At 42.0% G+C, this 19,942-nt stretch overlaps 1 protein-coding gene and 2 long non-coding RNA genes across 3 annotated transcripts; 1 reads left to right on the forward strand and 2 right to left on the reverse strand.

The window, feature by feature from the left end:
- LOC148674295 (uncharacterized) lies at positions 1–1,404 on the reverse strand. Its single transcript, XR_015935291.1, has 3 exons — positions 1,305–1,404; positions 640–825; positions 1–209 (listed from the first exon to the last, which is right to left on the reverse strand). It is a non-coding gene; the product is annotated as an uncharacterized LOC148674295 (long non-coding RNA).
- Positions 1,279–13,154, forward strand: LOC148674296 (uncharacterized). The gene is made up of 4 exons (XM_088624321.1): positions 1,279–1,413; positions 9,925–10,018; positions 10,854–10,966; positions 11,792–13,154. Exons 1-4 carry the CDS (start codon positions 1,348–1,350, stop codon positions 12,047–12,049), a joined length of 531 nt encoding a protein of 176 aa, XP_088480447.1. The 5' UTR covers positions 1,279–1,347; the 3' UTR covers positions 12,050–13,154.
- LOC148674297 (uncharacterized) lies at positions 7,812–11,900 on the reverse strand. Its single transcript, XR_015935290.1, has 2 exons — positions 11,762–11,900; positions 7,812–11,618 (listed from the first exon to the last, which is right to left on the reverse strand). It is a non-coding gene; the product is annotated as an uncharacterized LOC148674297 (long non-coding RNA).
- Positions 13,155–19,942: the final 6,788 nt, after the last annotated feature.

Genomic DNA, 19,942 nt, shown 5'->3' on the forward strand with positions numbered 1-19,942 from the left:
TTAAATAGAACTTTTGTTTTAATAATGTGGAACTACTTTTTGTTTTACAGTGCGCATAGATGGGAAAACCAGGAATCACAAATAAATCAACCTCATATGAAGTGATTGATGAAAAAAGAATACATTATTTTTTAGATTATTTATGGGATTGGTTTTGCTCTCTTCTCGTTTGCAGTTTTGTTGTTCCTGTTTTGTGATCTCCTCGTGTACTGTCAAATGAAGAAGAGAATAAATGAGTGCTGAGATCATAAATTGCGTAAAGAAACCATCCATTCATCTGTTTTCTATCCCCCTTTAGTTCAGGGTCTCGGCCTATCTATCCCACTCACAGGAGAGTATACACCAGTGACGGGACACCAGTCCATCACGGGGCAGCCACGGACAAACACACACACTCACACCAGGGCCACTTTTCTGGAAGCTAATTAACCGACCAGTATGTCTTTAGACTGTGGGAGGAAACTTAAATAAACATGCAGACTCCCCATAGACAGCCCCTAAGGTCACTGAACCCAGGGCCCCAGAAATGTTGCTGCCAGGCAGCACTGCTAACCACTGAGCCAAGGTAGGGGCAGCTATGAAATTGCAACAATTAAAATACTTTTTTTTTTAAGTGGAACGAGTTTTTGTTATTCTTACAGTCATTCCATTAGCTGTTTTAACTCTTCCACGAGGTCCGGCTCGGGGCTCTCCGGGTGCTCTGGACTCAGCCGGTCACGCCGGCCCCCCATTCACCTTCAGTGGGGTACATTCGTGGATGCAGACCGCGCCACACACAGTGACATCCTTTCCCAACGTGGGAAACAAAAACTGAGGACAGCGTCGCTTGTCATCGTGCATTTCATTACATCGCAGAAAGTACAGGGCAGATCAAAAAAAGAAAAACATTTATTTTATGAATAATAAAGAGGACTTCAAAGACACACTGTACACACTGGTCTAAATGTTTAATCTTCTGAAGTTCGTGAATCTAAGTAAACAGAGGTACTTTAAATATACAAATATTAGTTACAAAAAAAACGTTTTTTTCCAAAATGGGGGGGGCTATTATAGAAACCAACGGTGAAAACCAGGTTACACACAAGAAAACTAAGCTCGTGGAACGAGACCACACACTTCAGGAACACACTTCAGGATCCCTGTTTGTGAAAACGCTGCCTGGCGCTGAAGAGCCCTGGGGAGACTGATGCAAAAATTGATATTTTACCGACGCTCCCACCCCCCGACCCAAGCCAACAAGCCACGTGGCTCTTCCAGACGTTCGCCCCTGGGACTCGGTATAAAAATACTACTCCGGCACCTACCAGTCCACTCCTGACTGCTTTCTCTGCTGCCTCCGTACGAAGAATGGCCCAGACTCCCACCAAGACCACATTCAGCAGGGGCAAGCTGGAAAGACGAGCTAGCAGAGAGGTAGGGAATCACTCCTGCACCCCATGCTAAGACGGGGAGCGCTATCTGTGCTGAGTGTCTTGCAGAAAATAACTGATATCGTTATTGTTGTAAGAGCATTATTGTTCCAGGTGACAGCCGAAGTGTTTCCTTTTTTTACCTGTTTCAGAGTGTTGCGATCTTTTGCAACCAAGCCGGTTTGAGGCATTCGCCCTTCTCGATTTCCTTGTTCTAACTACTCATTGCAAATCACAGACGTTTAATTTTCTTATCCACACAGCGCATTTTTTTTGGAATCGCACCCGTGGTATGCAATGGAAAAAAAAAGTATTTAAACTAATTTCTCCAACGGATGTTCACTATTAGTACTGTGGGGTAAAAATGGTTTATTCATTCATGTGTTTTTGACATTGAAGATTTGCTGAAGATTCTTTGGTCAACCTAGCAAGTAGTATTAACGTGCAATGGAACAAATGGTGTTAATTACCTTTTCGTTTTCATCAGGCACCTATAGTGGGGAGATAAAAAGGTGTGCCTTCACATTTTTTTATCCTTGAAAAATCTGTTTCGTGTGACATTTTTTAGTTTTCAAACTCGGGTCATGTCTATAAATATACCAGTGGCCTCTTCCGCAAAAGATATTTAAAAGCATTAAAATCTTAAAGTTAAACTTACTCAAAAGGAGATCATAAACTAGACTTAATTATGTGGTTCTGATTTATTTCAAATAGGCATTATGGTGACTTATAATAATAATAATAATAATAATAATACATTCATATCTATTAGATGAGGCACATGCTGTCATTTTTTCTTGCTCCTTACCAGTAAAAAAGAAGAATTGCTAATTAATTTTGCAGATTTTCTTTGTAACACAGTTAACTGCTAAAAACAAATGACAGTTTCATCCAGTTTTTGTTGATTAAAAGTCTTGCCTTTTTTACCATGTGAAGCTGAAATAATGGTATGCCCTGTTGGGGTATGAACTATACTCCCAGCAACCCGTCTATGAAGTGTGATTCCACCCATCATACTATAATTCGAAATTGTTGATCAGTTTAATTGTGGGTTGTTATAGTTAAAAGACCCAATATATTGGATGCCACAATTTTTGTTCCTACAAAATTCGGATCACCTACTTTTTTGGTGCTCAATCAGGCAATTGAAAAGACAAAACAAAAGCAACTATTTTGGGTTTCTGATCCCATAAGTTCATGTGCAAAGCAAAGTCAAATTGTTTGATAATTTATCGAAAGTTAAAATGTACCTGTTCTGTATCGGCATGGGGAGTATGCAGGATGTTTTAGAAAGTTTTATTTTTTGTCCGTTTCAGAACAAACTGATAGTCCATCGGGGCTTTCTGAGATCTTAGCAGAATCCCCAAGATCACAGCTCTTGGGGTCTGGACAACTGAATCAACTTACTCCTCCTCTTAAGGGCGCTCCACCCCTTCGTCGTTCTGTCCCATTCCCCACACCTGTTCCTTATTCCAGCCCCTCTTTAGTTCCACCTTTAAAGCCAGACGCAGGCGTTTGCCCGGCGCTTCTCATTGAATCCCGTTTCCTGAGAGCCCGGGGTCCTGCTGCGTCTGGCTCCGTTATGGTTTTAGTTTCCTGTTCCTGATTCCCTGTCCCGCCGGTCCCGACCCGGTTCTGGTTTTTAAATTACTTTGGATGGATCCCCTGGTCTTGGACTCTGCCTCCCATTTTGGATTTCCCTTTTGGATTTATGCTTGGATTGTTTGCCTCGGACTCACTTCCCCTTGACAACTGCTCACTTCGGACACGCCCCCTGTCTCCTGACCCACTCCTGCATTATATTTTTCCCTATTGTTTCTTCACCTTCCGGATCGTGTCGTCAAAAGGGCACGGCCCCGTGCTGGAAAAACTGCATGTGGGCCTTTCTGGAGACAGTCGAACAAAGGCTGTGGCTAATGTTGTGGTTTTAATGCAGTTGCTCCTGGTAGTGTCAAGAGCCAAAGATAGATGTTTCCTGCCTGCAGCAGTTTATACTGATGTAGCCATTCATAAGCGGTAAAACCCTGACCCGCGTTTTTGAGCTACAGGTGACCGCAGTACGTGGTTCACTGGCCAAAGATAGTCGACGGGTAGCATTTGTGGTGCATTAGTTCTACGTGAACTGATTGCTGCATTTAATCTCTCTACTGTGCATGTTTAAATCCGCTAGATATGGAATATTAATATGGAATTTTACAACAAAAGGGAAATTTCGGTAGCTGAGCATAAAAATAACAGGAGCATAATGTCTCTGAACATCATATCCTCATAAACGATATTAATTTAGGAATATAAATATATTATACATACTGTATATGGCTGGTAGTGGTAGCTTAAATAAAAAGTACACAACCGTATTCCACTTTCTTCATCCAAGTTTTGACGTGCTCATTCTGACTACATTTTATATACCTTGTAAAAGGCTATAATATTTTAACCTTTTCTATGAATACTTGCTGGCGTTATTTCAGTAAAAAACGTGTACTTTTAGAATCCGCTTAATAGGGAATATAATATGGAATTGTGTAACTAAATATATTAATGACTGTTAATTTAAGGATCTAAATATAATATATTTATATCGTTTGTAGTATTACAGTAGTCCACTTTCTTTGTAAACATCTGCATCAATTTCTTTTGACTGTCTGTTTCAGCACTGTTTCTAAATGAGGCTTCTAAATGACCCGGAGGTCAGTGTTTGATTCCCTGTCAAGGCACATGTTTTTCTATGTTCTAAAAAAATATGTACATTATATTGACATTTTATTTTTATATATCAGAAAGCAGCCAAATAAAAAACACCACTGAAACCAAACTATCATAATGATCATTATTAATATTAACAGTATTAAATCATGAATCATAACAATGTCAAACTGTTTGTATTTTGTTCAGGATCATTTGTCACCGTTTTCACAACCTTCGCTTTCTTATTAAAATGCCTATTTTTGAGACAGGATGCTTCAGATGTCATTAACTTTGCCAACAAATGACACAGAGCCTTCAAACCACAGGCATTTTAAAGATCGTGAACATTTTCACAGCTTTTCTAGAAACAACATCTAGTGCCTGGTTCCATTTCCAGAAACCTTATTTTGAATAAAGCGGATCCCAGCTGTAAGCGAGTTCATAACGGGAGAATTACTACTCCTACGTCTGCGAAACACCTGACCATATAGAGCTTTCAGTGTTTTCTTTGTGCATATCCTAATCGCAGCGAGGGGGCGTGTGGGGGAAGGTTTCAGCTGCAATTGAATTGGGACTGTTCTTCACACCTGAAACATTGTGTTTCTTGTCTTCCCTTTTCAGCATGGAATAAACTTTTAGTTGTTCCTAAGCAGCCTATGCATGCTAAAGCAGCTACCGAATTGATCTCTCGGTTCTCAACTGAGAAGGCTTTGGTGAACTTAACAACTACTTTTATTTTTATTAAACCAATTGTAAATATGACGTTTACATTGACCTTTGTTAATAATTGTATATATCACAGTATATTTACATGACATTCACGATCACTTAAGCGTACAGAGGAGCGTGAGATGTCAAGGACAGACTCACAGAGCAATTTGGAAGGGTTAACTGTCCAGCCATTGGAAAGGGTGCACTTGCAGAAGCCACAAATAAATAAAAAATACACTTTTTTCTCTCCTGATCATAACTCTAAGAAATTGTCACATTTCACATCCTTGTGTAACAATCATTGTTTTTGAAATATGAAGCTTCTTAATTTTTGAAGAATTTGCTACCAATAAGTTTATGAGCGCAGTTAACAATATTAATTTATTTATCTACAGTGCATACGTGTATTTAGCTGGTTGTATCAGGGTATTAGTGTTATATATCGCAGTATTTAAATGTTTAATTCACATTCGTGTTCTCATAGTGGGGTACTGGGGACCCCCCAACTCCCCCAGAAAGACAAAGGTTATAAAGGTGTTAAAAATTCAAAGGGGTGCCATGTGGCGGAGTTCAGCGCATTTTAAATTAATAAGACGCAATGATCTTAGGATCTCGGAGTTTAAGTGCAAAAACATTTCACATAAAACTGTGAAAGAAGCAGACTTTAAATTTAGATCGAGTATTTCCGTACGTGTCCAAACAATTCAATGAAATAAACTGCTTGTGACAGGAAGGTGACTTTCTGCTCAATCACATGAGAGCTACTGTACAGTCACATAGATGATAAATTCTTAAAGCAACATGAGCTGTTCGTCAAATTCACCTACTTTGCGCAGAGCATGACTTCTGAAAAGGTACCTTTTTCTCTCGTGCAAAGTCATCAAAGGTTTATTTTTTAATATTCCGAAACTTGGACGATATGCCTCAGGGACTCATTCATAGTTTAATCAAAACAACCCCCAAGACAAAGGCAATAAAGGTGTTTCACGAGGAATGACAACGCCCCACAAACCTGAACTTTAAATAAACTCCATTAAAAATTAAAAGGGGTGCCATGTGGCGGAGCTCAGCGCATTTTAAATTAATGAGAGGCTATGCACAGCAGCAGTACCTGCGTCAATGTCAGTGGTTTTATAATAAATAATATAACAATAATAATTATTAACAATAATCATAATTGACTAATAAAATAAATCGAATTCGGAAAAGATGAACTACAGTGCAAGACTTCTGAAAAGGTTCCTTTTTCTCTCGTGTAAACTCATCAAAGGTTTATTTTTTATTATTCCGGGACTTGGACGATATGCCTCAGGGACTCATTCATAGTATTATGAAAACAACCCCCCCCCCCCCCCGCCCCAGCCCCGCCAGGTCTTGCCTCAATGCAGTTCCACACACGCGAATCCCATGAAGTCAGATCCACAGATATACTGAATCAGTAGCGCACACGGCAGTTTGTTCGTATACTGTATAAATATACTGTATATACAGTATGAGACCGTATGGTTTCAAAGCCACTGCAGTACAGTATGTGTGAAGTATTTTTCTTAATTTAACATTTAAAGTTAAGCTTCTCACTGCTGAAATTCGTATTAAGACAAAATATAGATTTTCTTAATCCGAAAATAAACCTGAAAGAGGCACATTGCATTCACAACAAGCTATAATAACAAACTATTTTTCCACATCCAGCTATGTAATAAATATAGCCCAAAGAATCGCTCTAAAGGTTAATTCCAAGCTGAAAGGACAAGACTCAACGTGTCTTCTCTATAGCTCTTCAGTTTGCAGCTCGTCCATAGTCATTCATTATTAATTTTATCCATAATATATTCCCTATTGCATTTCAATTGGAACATTTTAACAAATATAAAAAGAGGCGATACACAACGTGTCTCCTCTATAACTCTTCAGTTTACAGAAAAATTCCCGCTGAGCCACACAACATTGTCCATGCCCTTCTTGTGTCTAATTTCCAGGGCATAACCCTATTACAGAAAGGGAACAGCGCATCGGTCCTTGATTAAACAGAACATACGATGTCTGGTGGAGTTTCAGCGTTCACTTTTCTGTAATCTGTATAGAACATCTAGGTTTGGTACCAATAAACAGGGGGAACACCACGGACTTCCTTTTTTGAACAAAGCGGTGCTCCAGCAAATAATGTACAGTATATCATCTTCTGCGCCGCTTCTGGTTTTGCAGGATTTCCGCCATAAGCACATGTTTAACTGGGGAGACATTACCCACGTCTATATCGCTGTAGGACACAGGTTTGAGTCGGAGTGTCTGTTACTGAAACAGAGCGCCCTCCAATAAATTTAACTACTGTACGTTTTCTTTTTCCATTTCAGCTAAATGAGGTGAATGCAAAGTCAAATTAGTCATTATCTCGGAGTTTAATAAGCGAGCGCTTTGGTGTAAAATATTTCACGTAATAAGACCGGCGGCATTTAGGCTGTACATTACTAAACAACAGAGTGAGTTTCTGGCTCACTTAAAGGTGTAACCTTAAGGTGTCTGTCTTCACTGTCGTGGTCTGGTTTCAACATATTGATAAGCTATTCTCCAGTTAATGGCAACTGTAAAAATAACACTTCTTCCCTCCTTTGTTTAACTTAAAGAATTATGTGAAGAAATTACTTAATCACGAAACCATCGCTTACAATATTTCATCCAGATACACACACTCACACCGGAGCCAATTTTGCCAGAAACAACCACCCAGTAAGTCTTCGGACTGCGCAGTACTGTACAGTACAATATATGGTTTTAGGTTCTAAATTTAAAGTTAAATTGTTGGCTGATTACTGGCTGCTGAAATGTGGATTAGGAAAAATATAGATTTTCTCAATTCTAAACCTGAAAAGGTCACATCACATTCACAACAAGCTATAATAGTGAACTACTTTTATATATTCAGTTATGTAAGTAATGCTTTGAACTGCCTGGGTGCAGCGTGCTACATTACATGAACGTCCCATTGTCCATTGCCACTATAAGGACAATTAAAGTTTTGTTTTATAAAATGATTCCAAAACATCCACTTGATTTTAGCTACTTAGTTACACAATTCCATATTGATATTACTATCAAGTGGTTTTAAATCAGTACAACTTTTTTTTACAATAATAGCAAGTGGTGTTCTTACTACGTATTCTTAGAAAAGGATAAAACATTATAATTTTTTATGAAGTACAGTATATAAACTTTATAATGTTAGGACAAGCACATTAAAACCATAACCCACTGTCACCAAGTTAAAGACTTTGATGCATTAAATATTTATGAAGAAGGTAGAATACTGTTGTGTACTTTTTTTAGATTTAGCTACCACTACCATCTACTGTGGATACATTAGGTGTGTATTACGTTATACTACTGTTTTTATTTTCAGCTACCAAAATTTACTTTGGAATTTTCTCTATGTGGATGTAAACCTGAAAGAGGCGCATCACTTACACAAGCTACAGTATAATATTAAACTATTTTTTACATATTAAACTGAGCAATCTTGCTTTTAAAAAATATACTTACTTTATAATTAGTTTAATATTTAACATGCTGTAATACACAATTTAAAATTAATAAAAGTCTAAACAGTATACAACTTACATTTAAAAATATATTTTAAAAAAATCTTTAAAAAGATTGTCCCTCAGCATTGACTGGGATTCGAAATCAGGCAACAGCCCAAATGCTCCACATGCCACGTTAAGCTTTTCCTGCTCCACCTAGCAGTTTTACAAAGTAGTGCAGTCACACAACTCACTATGTCTAAAATAGTGCATCTACCATGCAGATACCGAACTGTGAACTAATTAGTATCCTTCTGAATGGCTGGATCTGTAAAACATGTGTGCGCAAAAGAACTGTGAAGCTGAACCCAGAGGTTTAATTTCCACAAACATTCCTCACACACGCAGTGCGTTCAGTTCAATAGGTTAACAAAAAAAACATTATAAAGTCAAAGGCATTTTGTGCTTTTAAATGTTTAAAATGCCATAATTTTATTGCCCTTAAATGGATTTGGCTGTGGTTTCAAGACTCATGGACAGGGTTTTTTTTAATGTACTGTAACAATCATGGAGCTTGGAGACTCCTAAAACTACGTAAAAAACCTTTAGGTTCCATTTGTGTCCTTTGGTTCTTGGTTTGCCGTTTATTATGAAGAAATTATTTTTCATTGCCCTTGAGGATTTTGAATACTTGAATCAGGTTTCTTCTTAATCGTCCCCGTGGGAGATCAGACAGATTTAATTAATTTAGCTTGTCAGAACAAGACATTCTTTTGAGACTTAGAATGGATCGTCCTCTATGAACTAATTCCTGAAAAAGAGTATATGTTTTTTAATGTAGTTACCAACATTGTACACAATATTCTGTTAGATTTTATTATTGCATAATACAATTCTAAACATAACACCCCTTGATGGAAGAACATCCCACATTATCTAGAGGTGGAAAATTGTCAGCATAAACGCTTTTTCATAAATATCATTTTCAAACCCAGGTATTTCAGTGAATTATAATAATTGCTTTGTGGGTAAAACAAGCTGCATTTTTCAATATTAATCGGCAGCTCATCTTTTGCATTTCCTTGTCTATTGTTCTGTCTTACAGTTTCTGAAAAAGATGTGTTGAGCTCAAGCATGTGTTTGCTTGGTTTTGTCACAGACATTTTAACTAACATTTGCTGATTTGTCATAGCACAAAAGGCACTCATTTCCTCAGCTGCAGTATAATGGAGGTTATCTTGATAACACCTTCACTGCAGGCTCTCAGAAAAATGTGTGCTAAAACCTGTCTCCAGGCGTTGACTGAAACATTAACCTGGCTTGAGCAATCTTTATTATTTTAATTGCAGTATTATGTTTTACATTTTATAGAGTTAACTCAAAGAAACTGACATTACCTTTTTAAAACTATGTCTGTGAAACACGATTGCTCTTAGTCATTCTATGTTTGATAAACTGGAGCTTTACGAAGGTTTGTAAATTAAAAGCTTTGCAAAGATGCCTAAAGTAAAACATTTTGGTCATTGTTTGTTCTTGCCGTTGCTCCTGTTGTAACATGCCACTTGTAAAGACTTGTGCTGTGTTTTATTTTTTCCCAGCCCAACAGCCTCCAGACCTCTGATGGCAGAACACTTGTGATCGAAATGACCCCCAAACCAACAATCTGTGTGAAACACACCCAGAGAACTGAAGGTAAGATACAATGAAGGACAGTGCAGTGATTCTGAACTGAAACTGATTTGCAGGGTGATATAGCAAGGTGAACCTGTTATCTTACTCTGCAACTCACAACTGGCAACACACAGAAGCTCAGCAAGTGTGAGCCTGGTCAGTACCTGGATGGCATACGTCTTGGGAAAGCTTAGGTTGCTGCTGGAAGAGGTGTTAGTGAGATCAGTGGGAGCTATACTGTTAAAAAGGCTGTGTCCTTTGGAAAAAAATGAGGTCCTGACTCTCCGCAGTCATTAAACATCCCAGGGTGTTTCTCAAAAAGAGCAGGGGAGTTACCCTGGTGTCCTGGCAAAATGTACCCCCTGGCCCTTACCAATCATAGCCTCCTAATAATGTCCATCTATGAATTGGCTTCATCACTCTGCTCTCCTCCCCACTGATATTTGATGTATGGTGAGAGTACTGGCGCACTATGACTGCTGTCCAATCATCCAGGTGGGGGCTGCACACTGGTGGTGGTGGAGGGGAGTCCCCATTACCTGTAAAGTGCTTTTAGTGTAGCATCCAGAATAGTGCTATGTAGGTGCAGGGAATACATGGGAATAGACAGCACATTTGCTTCATTCAGGCAGATTATAAAATGAATATTACTGTAATTACAGCTGCTGTAGTCAGGGAACACTGAGCAATACAAAGTACAAGGATACTGCCTCCAGGACCTAGGGCAGCTGTGTAAACACTCCCAAAAAATGCTGTATCATCCTTTGTGAATGGAATACTTTTCTCCTCAGGTGCCAAACAATGCCATACAACTGTTAAAACACCAGACCACATGCACATGTTTCTTCCCCCACAGGAATAGTGAAGGTGCACCACATAAAAGGATCGGATAACAACACCCATGTGGCTTTCTGCTTTCAGAAGAACACTGACTACTATTACCCCTTCGTCAAGGACAGCAAGCTGAAGGTAGGAGAGGATTGTTTATTCAGACTTAAATACAAACTGTACCGCAGATGAGTAAAAAAACATGTAGGTCTGAAGAATTCGATCACATGGTTGGGTCTTGGCACAGCTCTGTTGTGCGCCTGGAGGCCTGTATTGACTGATCTCCAAATACGGTATCCAGATCCAGCTGCAAGACATCTCAGAATAAATAAAGTGGTTGCCTGTAGGCCTTCAGGATGTTTCTGTGCTTTCCCACAGCATTCCACCCCAGGGATGAAAATGAAACAGATCTTGGGCAAGAGGCAGAACCGCTTTATGGCTCCTTAACTGCATCAAACCTTGCTATATATATAAAAAAAAATGAAGGCAGTGATGAAGCCAGCTGGCATGATGCTGGGTGTGTGCAGGTTCAAATCCCAGCTCCGCCGCTCGATCGGGTTGGCACCGTCTTTCTCTCTTTGTCCCTGTCAAACTGAGGCACGCTGTAAGAGACACTGTATAGAGCAGCTCTCGGCTCTAACTATAACACTGCCTTACAACACTATGTGACTTTGGACAAACATGCTCTGCAGATAGTTCTTAGGCCAGTCATCACTGGAATTATTAGAGACCTCACCTGTTAGTGATGACTCTAGTGCAGAGGCGGCCAACGTTTTTGCTTGTTTCTGCTGTGCTGCAGGGATTTAAAAAAAACAAGAATTTATGCCATAAAGTGATGTCATTTCCTCAATTAGTAGGCCTGACTGGAAAGTATTCATCAGGGTGGGGATCGGATGGCCACATCAGGTGTAATATTTGATATCACATGTGTCTTACCTGTCCGTTTCCCGCGCTTTGTGTTTGCAGCTGCAGAAAGTAGGATTGCCGAAAACCCCGAGAGGGAAGGAGTTCGAGTTCAAGTGGAACTCCGAGACCTTGGAGTCCGTGGCCCAGCCCAACTGGTTCTGGGTTATTGACAAAAACAAAGTCCAGGTGCAAAAAGAAAAAAAAGAGACCTTCCGCTGGATTAAACTTTACAGGATGAAAAAAAAAACCAAAGCATCCAATGAAGCTGCACAGGGCATTTCGTGTGTCAAGAAATGCGCGTTTGAGTGTCGTCGTTAAGGGCGACCTAGCAACAGAGTAATCCCTGTGAAAATGATGTGATTGCGATGTCTTCGCAACCTCGGTTCTCTGTAAGGGAAAGGAGTCATCGGAGATGCAGACGTGATTTGTGACTGACGTTATACTGACACTTTACTGTCGCTTTTATTCCACCTAAGTCATGTCTTTGCGTATCTACGGAAGCCTATTAGCGCCACGGGGAAATAAATTCATTAGCGCGTTTAAATGAGATGTAATCACGACGAGATACTACTGCCAAGCCAACAGGACTCTCTTTATAAATCCATATTACTCTCATGTAGCCGCTTCTCTGGCGTCCTGGAATTGTTTGGGGATTTTGAGGCTGGCATTCCTGTATCTAGTTATATTCACGCCTCCGCAAACCTAGACAGAAATGCCTTTTCTTCTCCTTTCACATGACTCAAATGTATTCTTTACAAGCACAGGCGAAAAGCATGTTGTTTTTTTAATACTTAAATATACTGTAAATCCACAGTAGGTATAGGTCTGGTTAATTCATCATAAAAGTATTCTGATCAGTGTTTAAGGAATAGGCAACAACCTTATCGACATTTTTCTGCACTTCAGATCAAAAAGAAAATGTCTGTCATGCCACGCCTTTCCTGCTTTGCACATAAATGGTGAAAACAGTAAGAATTGAACCCAGGAATGCGCCATGACGTTATTACCCTTCATGTATAAAAAGGACACTATACGTGCTCCGTCAGGCTAATAAATTTGCATAAAGAGGAGTGGGACGTTTTTTTTTCCTAATGAAAATAGTTTTGCATACGGCAATATTATTAAATATACCAGTATATTAATATACTAGTGTAATTATTTTACACAATAAATATTGCGTTTAAAAGCAATGATTTATTTTTCTTCGTGGCGCTGATAAACTTCCGTTCTAGCTTGCCGTACTAGCCTACTAGTGTAACACGTTCAATATTTGTATTTTTTTCTTGCATTATGTAAGTTGTATAACTTTGTAACTTATCCCAGTTATGTGACGGTATTCATTTTTATCCTGGGTGTATTTTGTAACTGTAATGCTAAAACATTTACCACTTTATAAATGCAAGTAAATGTGAATGTGAAGAAACCCTTTTTTATTGTGAGTTTTATTCATGATGTACGTACTGCAGTTCTACAGAATTTAGGCATGATTATATTTTGAGCAGCAGTTCTGTTAAGCTTCCACTGTCGCATGAACAACAGCTTTTCACCTTCGTGTTAAACTGTGAGGAGTCGTTCAATCACTTCTCTCCGTGGTGGATGCGACTAGGTATGGTCTGGTCACTAAGAGTCTTTGGTCTTTCACCTTGTCTGTTGTCAATCACTTATATGATAAGAGATAAAATCACTTTATTGCCCCTATACAATTTCTTGTATTAGGATTTTGTCTTTTCGCATACCCCTACTTGCTCTCCATGAGACACATAGACAGAGAGAGAAGCTTAGGGTCAGAGGTCAGCCATCAATACGGCGCCCCTGGGGCAGTTGGGGTTAAGGACCTTGCTGAGGGGCCCAACGGAGTAGGATTCCTCTGCCAGGCGGGAACCGGCAACCTTCCAGCCATAGGCGCAGATCCTTGGTCACAGAGCCACCAAGAAGGTGGCCATCTGTAGTGATATCCGAGAAGAAACACAGAGCTCTGAGAAAATGGGGACTAGACTTGGTCACAGATGCTGCGATTCTGCGGCAGTTTCATTCCCTCGTAACCGCTGAAGACTGAGAGGGCTACACCTGTCTGTCCGAACTCTGAAGGGCCTGCCTGTGACTGGGACGAGAAAATGTTTCAGTCGGGTAATGTTTTTTTTTCTCCTGTTGAAGACGACGGGATTGTTTCTTAATTCCAGAAGCTGTCGGCGTCTTCTTGGTTGCCGATTCCGAGCAAAACCGTTCACTCACTGTTGGCGAGTGCTGGCGATTCAATATCATCATTTTCAACCTTAAGGCATCGAAGAACAGCGCAGTCCGTTCACTGAAGCCGATTTCTCGTTCTCGCCGCTCAATTGCAAATATGGTAGAGGCCCTTCACAAGTAAGAAAGTTCTTTTTGGCGTCGGTGGTTGCTCATTTAAACAAGCCTCGCAAGTATATCCCCGCTTTACTGCGCCTTCTCGTCGAGATGACTGACTCACAGCACCTGTAGGACGAGCAGAGCAGTTGAGATCCATGCGGTCCACTACGCGCCCCGCTTGCTGCCTATACCTGCGGTTTGAGACCCCTGTTTGACACTGGATGTGAGTAAAACTAATTAAACCTCACTCCTGAAGAAGGCTCCACCGCCGAAACGTTGTGTTTTCTTTCTACTCTTTTCAGCATGGAATAAATGTTCCCAGTGAAAAGTTTGTTTACCAGCGATTATGCAAGCAGCGCACGTATTCCAAAACTGACTGACAGGCAGGTATACGATATATTGCAGCGACCCCCTCTTAGTTTCCCTTGCAGAGTGGGAAGCGCACGAAGAGGGGCAGGAGACGGTGACTGCCGCTAACAGACTTTATGACCTTTGTCGCTTACAACAGTTGTGGCAGTCACGTGGAGAGACACGGCTCCTGTTGCGCAGCACGTGAGGTGAGGTTAGACCAGGGAAAGAGGAGCGAGCGTGCACAGAAACAGACGCGGCAGCACGCTACCATGTGTATGAGGCTATCGTCTCTACTGTTCTCAAGGTTTTATATGAAATTCACGGGAGAGCCCACGTAGGTTGCAACTTAATAATACAAATTTCTTAATCTTATATAGCGCTTTTCTGGACACTCCACTCAAAGCACTTTACAGGTAATGGGGACTCCCCTCCACCACCATCAGTGTGCAGCCCCCACCTGGATGATCCGACGGCAGCCATAGTGCGCCAGAACGCTCACCACACACCAGCTATCACTGGGGGGGACAGAGTGATGAAGCCAGTTCAGAGATGGGGATTATTAGGAGACCATGATTGGTAAAGACCAGAGGGGAATCTGGCCAGGACACAGGGTTAATACCTCTGCTCATTCCGAGAAATGCCCTCGAGAAAAGCTTGCTTTCACATAACCAAAAGCTTTTGACAAACGTTCAGAATTTGATCAAACGTTTTGTAAATGGCGTTATACACGTACCCAGAATTACGGAGTATCTGCGTAATAGGTGAGCGGTCGAAATTCTACAACCACCTCGCCTTTCCAAATGTCTCTAACCAATTAGGCCTGTGTAACCTGTCGTCGTTTGTTCGTTTGGCTGCAGCGACCTCATGTGGTACACTGCAGTAGTACAGCACTGAGAACAATAATAAACCAGCATTTTTTAAAAAACGGCTTAAAAAACATTGGTTACATCATTACCCAGACATCTGTTCTTAAATATTATTCAGCAGAAATGCCACACAGCCCCTACCATTAAATTAACCCATTCTTTACACATCTGTGTATGTTGATGTACAGCTAGGAGAGAGAATAATATAATTAATTCCTCTACACTGTAATTTCTAGACACACAGATATAGTAGATTTGCATACCCAAACAGCTTTGTTCATCAGAATGATGATGAGGGTGGAGGTGGAGAAATCAGATAAGATAGATTGCACCTTAAAACCATTGGGGGAAAATAGAATAAAATGTTATTCATGATTTTGATTTATTGTTGAACACCTACAGTACACAGATCCTCCCTTCCACCTTATGTAATGAAAGAAAGGTGTGCTGGACTGTGAGCAGACTTATATCTCTGTGTATTTAACACAGTAACAAAAGCCAAACCTGAATCCTTCCCTGAGTTCCCCTGGGTGTTCCTTGAGCTACATTTGCATGTGGTTCACCTTCTTAATCATCCAGTGCTAGAAAGAAACTTAAAGCATGTGACAAGGCACGCATCATAAGGAGATCTGCATTCCAGTTGTTCTGTGGAAGCACTAAAAAGGCCATCAGAATGTTAACATTTAACTAAAAGTAAAGACATTTAAATCAAGGGATGTTATGATAAAATTGTTCACTTTATTAGCCATATACAATTTCTTGCAACAGGAATTAATATTTTCACATACCCCAGCTTACTCTCCATGAGACACACAGACAGGGAGAGAAGCTCAGGGGCAGAGCACAGGATCAGCCATTGTACAGCGCCCCTGGAGCAGTTGGGGTTAAGAGCTTTGCTCAGGGGCCCAACAGAGTAGGATTCCTCTGCCAGCCACAGGATTTGAACCAGCAACCTCCCAGCCACAGACACAGATCCTTAGCCACAGTGCCACAATGCTCTAGTAAGACTTTGTTTAGAATACATTGTGCAATTTTGTACACCATGTTATAAAAAACAGATTTTGCAGCTCCAGAATAAGGCCAGAGATTGCAACCAGATACATTCTTAGGCTCATATTAAGGTCTGCTCTGACAGGCTAAAATAATTAAACTATTTTTAGGCTTGAACGGTTAAAGGGACCAGATTCCAGTCTTCAGAATTAAAAGCGAAACACAATCCACATAATGCAAGTGAAAACAAAGGGTAAGTATCTTAACAACTGAGAACCAGAGGCATTTCTTTACACTAAGGGGTGTGGGTGCCTGGAACAAGCTACCCAGCGTTGGCGTTGAAGGTCAGACTCTGGAGCTTTACAAGAAGCGGCAGGGGCAGATAGCCTTGGATCAATCAGCTACGAGCACACAATCAAGCCGGACATGCTGAAGCGCCTCCTCTCGTTGGTAACGCGTCGTACGTTCACACATCCTCAGAGGACGAGAGCTCAGATGTGGATCCCCTGACCCGCCTCTGCAGCGGATGCCTCTGGAGGGGGTTGGGGAGGCATCATGCGCGCGGCATTTCAGCAAGTGCGTGTGAGCAGAGCCAGGGCAGCACATTCCCGGCACATGGCAACACGGGCTAAATATAGCTCACCGTCAGGAGCAGGGCTTCTCCACAGAGCCTGGGTTCCCTCATTCATGCCTCTCCCCTAACCCTCTTGTCTGTGCCCTTCCTCTCTGCTCCTGCTAGCTAACGTGTCTACGGCAGCCCTGCCGTCTTCCCCAAACCTCGGAGCGTATCCCGTGCCTCGTGGCTCGCCAGGCCTTTCAAGTCGCTAAGGGAGGTCGTGGATGTCTGAAGTCTGCATCAGCCGAGCTCAAGAGCAGCCGCCGCGGGGGTCTGTGAGCGCAGATTGAGACACGGTGAAAATGTGCCTCCCCCAGCGAAATCATGTTCAGCCGCTCCGCGTGCCCGTTCTGGGGGGACTCCCCCAGAAAGGGGTGCGGACGAGCCGTCGCTGTCCGGCGCAGGCACGAACCCAGATGCGTGCCCGCAAACCCCTCCATCACAGGCACTCCGTCACACAGCCCCTCATGCATGTGCAGACAGTGACGGGGACCCGTGAACACCCGCACGAAAATAAACTAAAACACAGGGATGCATGCATGCGATCGGTGTGACAGAGGATTCCGCAGATTGTGCAGCGTGTGCGGGTGAAGGGCCCGGGCTGCCTGTGAGCACTCAGGCTACTCCTGTGCTGTGCGGTTTTCAATCCGGCTGGCCACTTTCCGCCTGATTAATGAGGTAGTGTTTAATAGCTCCAGTTCTTAAACGAGGCTTGCAATCAGTAGGGATCCTGTGCCAGTTGCTGGGTTTCAGAATTCCTCTCGTGGAGGTGGAATTGAGCCCATGAAACAGTCATTCCCATCCTTTTCTGTACAGAACTGATAGATCATTGATGGAGCACTGATTAATTTAGTCTACCGGCAACTATTTTAAATCAGGGTGAAATATCTGTTAGCTACATTTATTAGAATTATGACACACTCAAATATTATTTCTGAAGTGGAGACACCAGCCTTGATATTGGCAAAGGTAACAGCCTGGCAATTAGAGAGTTAAAAATCTGATTGACTTGATTAAAACACCAAACTGTACTATCATACACACCCGAAGGAGGCTCCAAAGCCGAAATGTTGTTTTTTCTTCTCTTTTCAGCAGGGACTAAACCTTTACTTTTTGCTTTGCATACTGTGCTGATGTATGTCATATTCTCTTTAATTGGTTTTGCTTTTCCAGAGAACTCTAGTTAAGAAGATAAGTTCACTAAACAGGAATAGCCCTTCCTAAATCTATACTGCCTAATTCCTGTAATCCTACGTGTGATACTCTAAAAGTAAATTCATTGTAAGGATGAATTCCAATTCTTCCTTAACCTTCTATGTAACTGAAGTAAGACATCTTGGTCTACAATTACAGGGTTCGGTTTTGTCACTGTGCTAAATTGGCAGCGTTCTAGCCAGTAGGTAATACCTCTGTCTTGTGACTGTTGGAAGAGTGTTAATTGCCAATGAATAAAATCTTGTTGACTTCAATAAAATTAGTATCAGGTCCTGCTGGTGTGCTTGATTGCTTCTAATTCCTGCAACACTTCTATTAATACTCTTTAACACAGTACTTTGTCTGCAGTATGAGCCTTTTCTCTGTCTATATTTCCTCATCTGTCTTTATCCCTTTCCTCATGTCATGAAAACAGAGCTATTTGTCGAACGGCGCTTCCAATGGTTTTAACGAATGAAGAGCTCCGTTTGGAAGGAAAAGCAGAAAAGACGGGACTCCTCCAGGACCTGGTGCTGGTGACCTCAGCCCTGCAGCGTGGTGACCGAGAGAGGCACCGCAGAGACCTCGGGGCCGAGCGGTCTGAACCCCTGGGGTAACAGTTCAGATTCTCTGGGAGCTTGAGTCCCACCAGAGCAACCACTCTGCTGCTCTGTTCGGGCGCAGCAAACATGTGGAAAAGCACTTCGGAGAAGTGAACTTCCCTGAGGCCACGCGAGCTGGCCGGAAGAGAGAGACGGGGAGAAAAATGTGAATTTTGTCTTCGCTACGGAGATTCGAAGACCAGCCAACGAGCTGCTCAGGAACAACAGGCTATTAAAGGGAAGGCTCTCCACAAGGCCCTATCCCCAAGAGACGTGTGTGAAGACCCCCCGTGGCACTCTGAGGGTCCTATGGGCTTTGTCATGCTGGGCAGGAGGTGAAGCTCCAGGCTAATGCTTGTGTACAAGGTTAAGGGTCAGGACATGTAACCCGAGGGCTGAGGGTCCAAATCCTAGGCAAGAGACTGATATTGTCCCCTTGAGTGAGGTCCTTCACCTGAATTGCCCTATTCAGCTGTATAAAGGGGTGCAATGATGAGTCACTTTGGAAAAAAGGACCAGCCAAACAAATGAATAATTCATTAAGGCGAACAGGGATGAGCACGGGACTCCAGTTTCAGCTCACCTCCGAGAGTTAGGGAGGAAGTGAACTGACTCGGAGAGAGTGCTGGTTGTATGACAGACCAGGCACGGCTGGGTTCTGCAATGGCATTTAGGCACCACTGGTGCTTGATCAGAAAACTTAATTTAAACCATTAACATGGGTGACGAACGCGAGACGTCCACACCCTTCTTCCTTTTCACACACGCATCTGAGCACAGAAAATTAGAAACCGGGGGGGAGTTTAGAGATAATAGCTTTAACTTGCTTCCCCACTTTTGAGCTCTAAGGGAGCAGCACGCTCTAGAGTCGAGTCTCCACTGAAGGTTCCTCATTTTCCATCGATGATCTAGAAAAGCACTGCAGCGACATCTGTTGGAGTGCAGACATGTGACCCTCATGCTTCATGACCAAACTGCAGGATCCCCGTCACTGACAGCTGCGCAGATCCTCGTCACAGGGGCCCTGGACTCTATGTACGATAACTTTCACAGCAGGATGGCCAAAGCAGATAAAATAATCCCCGATTTATCTGGATGGTGGCCCAGAGTGGTATTAAGTGCCCTTGAGCTGTCACCTTTCCAGCTCACTGTAGTATTGCCCACTGGGCAAGTGGGAGGCTCACTCTCCGACGACGAAGCTCCAGTGGGGGAGGGGGAGCAGTGAATCACTGTTCACCAGCACAGCGAC

The sequence above is a fragment of the Lepisosteus platostomus genome, chromosome 3 (genome assembly GCF_059453375.1).
Source record: "Lepisosteus platostomus isolate fLepPlt1 chromosome 3, fLepPlt1.hap1, whole genome shotgun sequence".
Lineage (NCBI taxonomy): Eukaryota > Metazoa > Chordata > Actinopteri > Semionotiformes > Lepisosteidae > Lepisosteus > Lepisosteus platostomus.

Bases quoted from the DNA above. Each gene is read 5' to 3' on its own strand.
- LOC148674296 (XM_088624321.1), top strand. From the start codon at position 1,348: ATGGCCCAGACTCCCACCAAGACCACATTCAGCAGGGGCAAGCTGGAA. The intron at 10,019-10,853 runs GTAAGATACAAT...CTTCCCCCACAG, and splicing joins ACACACCCAGAGAACTGAAG to GAATAGTGAAGGTGCACCAC. The intron at 10,967-11,791 runs GTAGGAGAGGAT...TTGTGTTTGCAG, and splicing joins TCAAGGACAGCAAGCTGAAG to CTGCAGAAAGTAGGATTGCC.